At 36.4% G+C, this 3,942-nt stretch overlaps 1 protein-coding gene across 1 annotated transcript in view; it reads left to right on the top strand.

The window, feature by feature from the left end:
- The window catches only part of TRAPPC8 (trafficking protein particle complex subunit 8), a 166,646-nt gene that overhangs the window by 30,220 nt on the left and 132,484 nt on the right, over positions 1 to 3,942 (top strand). Inside the window, exon 2 of the mRNA XM_075062021.1 lies at positions 7 to 168. Within this exon, the coding sequence (XP_074918122.1) occupies positions 7 to 168 (162 nt within the window). The remainder of the gene's footprint in view (positions 1 to 6; positions 169 to 3,942) is intronic.

Raw genomic sequence — 3,942 nt, 5'->3', positions numbered from 1 at the left:
TTCACATAATTAAAAACTTGAAAATTGCTGTCAACAACATTATTACCCACTCACCTCAGCCAGGAGGCATTCGGAAGCTGCTAAATGATGTTGTATCTGTCAGTCAGCCAGCTGAAGGATTAGTAACTAATGTGATTACTGCAGGAGATTATGATCTCAACATAAGTGGTATGTAACAAGATTTATTCTGTGTATTTTTTATATTTTTTCCACTGTATCTTAAATTGGAGTTTTCTACATTTTCAAAACATTTGCAGCTTGTTTTTACTTACTATAGTTTCCTTGAAGATTGAGTACTACTGCTAAATTTTTAATATTGTGATGCTTATTTAAAGTACTTCAATAGTACATATTACAATTTTTACTCAATAACTTGTTTCATCATATGTAACTTGATTCCAAATATTAATGAAATGCTAAGAACACTTGTTGATCAGATTTATCATTAAATCTGGATTGTTAATTGTTACAAGGAAAAGTTTGATCTATGTAAAAAAAAATCCTCCAATTATTTTGGGCAAATACTCTTCCAACAGATTTTATTGCCACCTTTCAAGTTTATAAAGCTGCCATTCAGATTTACATTCTGAAATCAAACATTTAAGGCATTATGCGCTGTTGTATTATAGAAAATTTATTTTTTTGCCGAGTGTAAATGTAAGCATATAGTGTACTTGATCTGGGGCATCTAAATCTGTGAAAGCAAGCCCATAGCACTGCCACCATAGTACTGTCATATTTTGAAGCTGTACCTAATGTCTTTTTCTTTATTCCTCTTCCTCTTCCTCACTAGATTGGCAATACTGGAAGTTGCCAACCCCATGCTCTTAAAATCATGATTTTAAAAATAAACTTTGTGAAGTGGTGGGAAGATTTGTTTTCCTTCTCGTTTTTGAGCCTTTAAGATCTACATGTTTAAATTCTTCACTGCAGCTTTGATGGTTAGTAACAGTTTTAAATGAAAGTTAAACTTTATATCATTGCCCGAAACTTCAGGAACTGAAACATTAAGGAAAATATCAGATATCATGAGATATGATTGTCAGTTCTGAACTCCTCCAAGTTAAGGCCATAATCCAGGAAAGCATTTGCTTAACTGCAAGCATGTTAGTATGAATATCCTGTTGAACTACTTGTGTGCTTAAAAAGTTTAGCATACACTGAAGTCCTTTGCTGGATTTAGGACCTTACTGAACCATTAATAGTTTCTGTTATCTGCTTGTTACTCTGTGAAGATTAATAGCTTTTATTGTAGTGTGTTTTGTTAGAATATCTGAAAATCAGCATTAATGTTGTAGGGCATCTTTGGGTTTTAAAGAACTAAACTCTGTAACATATGAAATGTTGGTGATGAATTTATTAAATTTCCGTGTTCAGGGATAGTTTCTTGCAGCAACAATTAGTTTGTAGAGCCACTTTCACAGTTTCCATGTCTCTAGCTGCCTGTAAAAGATGTTGCTTAAGTCTTCCTTACATAGTGAAAATCTTCAGAAATATGGAGATTTAGATGCATATGGAATTCCTATCTTACATGTACCATAGTGCATTATTCATGAGGAAGTCTTCCACAATCTTCCAAACATTGCATTTTTTCAGGCTGAGTATATTTGAATTCAACAGTGGAATATCTGTTTTTCCTGTAATGCTGTAAATGCTGGGTCTAGTTATTTACGATTTTGAATACCTGTTTCATAACTAAGAAAAGCGCGCGCGCACACACGCTTCTGCATTATGTTAGGGCTTAGGCAGAAACAAACTCTGTGCCTGTTCTTTCTGTTAAAACTTAGTTTCTTGTTTCTAATCATCCTTGTCAGGAAGCACCCTGACAATATATAGGGAGAGCCATATATTCTGGAGGGATGAATCTGCCTCCCCTAGAATACTATCTTTACACTGAATTTTATTAGTTTTCTTTGCTTTTGTGCTCTTCTGTTTTAGGGCATTCTGGGGAACTAACAGTGTGCTGCCAGGATATATCTGCTCTTACTGGCCAATGTAAATCTTCTGCATTATATTAGGGCATGACAGACTCCCTGGTGTCTGTGCTGAAAGCTGTTAAGAAAAGTACTCAGAGTGGTGTTCCACCGCCTTCTCCCTCACAAGTAATATGAATGATGTTTTTTTTAATATTGCTGTGAGTTTAATTGCAAACCTGTGAGAGCCTGTGAAGCTGCTTCTCATGGCCATAGTAACTATTTTTGCTGTGATAACCGTAAAGTGCTTTAGCCTTTCTTCTTAATTAAGTCACTGTTCTTATTTGCAGTAGATGAAACTGTTCTTTATCAGTTTACCACAAGCTATCAGTCTGAAATTTCAGTTACGTGGTGTTTTTAAAATCCTTTTTATTAATAGGAAAGAACAAGGAAATGACCATCAGCTGCAGTACAGCTTAAAAATTAAGAAACTTTATCCTGGAAAACTGTGATGCATTATACAATTTAGCTGACTTGTAACTAGTTCTGTTCATTACTCTTACTTAATCCCTTTTTTGTTATAGCTGTCGTCTTCGTAATCTGAGAAATTTGGCAAAGGATTAGCTGGTTAAGGTTATAGTCATGCTCGCTCTCTCTCTCTGTCTCTGTCTCTGGAAAAACTGTGACAAATAGAAATGTTTAATCCTTTTAATGTATGGTTCTGATTCTTCATGTGCAAACCTCAGTGTCCATTGAAATCAATGCGAGTTTGGGGTTCACAAGAAACAAAGATTTCTGATAGCATATGGTGAAATGTCTAACTTGTAGCATGAAATACTTTAATTTTCAGGAAACAAATTGTTTCAGGCCTTGCTGGCAGATGTGGTACTGTACTTTAGTCTTTCACATTACCAAAACCTAAGAGCAGATAGCATATTTGCACCTGACAATGGTTAGCTTAATAATACCATGTTTTCTCTATCAGATCGCTCAGTTAAAGCTAGTGTTCCTTGGTACAATAATTGGAAAGACACACTGATGGAACTGAACACATCCACGTTTTATTCAGGTATTTTTTTTTTGTGATTGGTGTGGGTTTGCCAAATTGCCCTTTATCTATTCCTTTTCCATGTGCCTCGCCCACCTTTCCTTACCATCCTGCTGTAGCTGTTGGGCACTTTCTTTGGCATAGATGTTTATTGCCCATTTTTTTCCAAAAATAAAAATTGTTGGTGATGGTTGTATGATTTTTCTTCTATTATCGTCCATATTTCTACTCTTGCTTCTAATTAACGAATTATTTGTGGTCATTCCAGAGGGTCAAACTAAGTGCAGAGTGGACAGATTTCTAATACACAAAAGTTGTTGTTTTTCCCGCCCCTTGTTTGGCCACATGGAATTGTACATTGTCAAACTGTTCTAGTATTCCAAATGAAAATACTACTATTTGCATAAAATAATTGGGAAAAATAAAAGAGGGAAGTATCGCTCATTTTATAACCTTAATACTAATATTGATATACAGTAACAGTTCCTTCATCTATTGAAGTTTTCTGTGTGGATTTGATTCATTTCCAGGAGAAAACCTTATAATAGCTCTTCTGTCTTAGTTAATAATTGTTGTTGCAAAGAAATGAGGTGGCTTTTACTTAGTTTGCTAATTTATAACAGGACATGCCATTATAACTAAGGCTAAGGTTTTTGTCATGGATATTTTTAGTAGAAGTCATGGACAGGTCATTGGCAATAAAGAAAAAGTCATGGAAGCCTGTGACTTGTCCATGACTTTTACTAAAAATATCCCTGACAAAATGGAGAGCTCAGCTGCAGGGTCTCCCCGTAGCCTGCAGAGTTTGGGCAGCTGTGGGGCACCCCTCCAAGCTCTGAGATCCCCCACCGCCTTTGGGGGCTTGGAGCTCTGGGGTACCTACTTCCATCCGCGCTGGCTGGGAGCTTTGTAAGTGGCTTGGAACTCTGGGGGCCCAGCTGCTCTCGGTGACTCAGAGCTTTGGGGTACCCCTACAGTGGC

Source organism: Chelonoidis abingdonii, chromosome 2 (assembly GCF_003597395.2).
Source record: "Chelonoidis abingdonii isolate Lonesome George chromosome 2, CheloAbing_2.0, whole genome shotgun sequence".
Taxonomy (NCBI): domain Eukaryota; kingdom Metazoa; phylum Chordata; order Testudines; family Testudinidae; genus Chelonoidis; species Chelonoidis abingdonii.
This window is presented reverse-complemented; position numbering and strand designations above follow the sequence as displayed.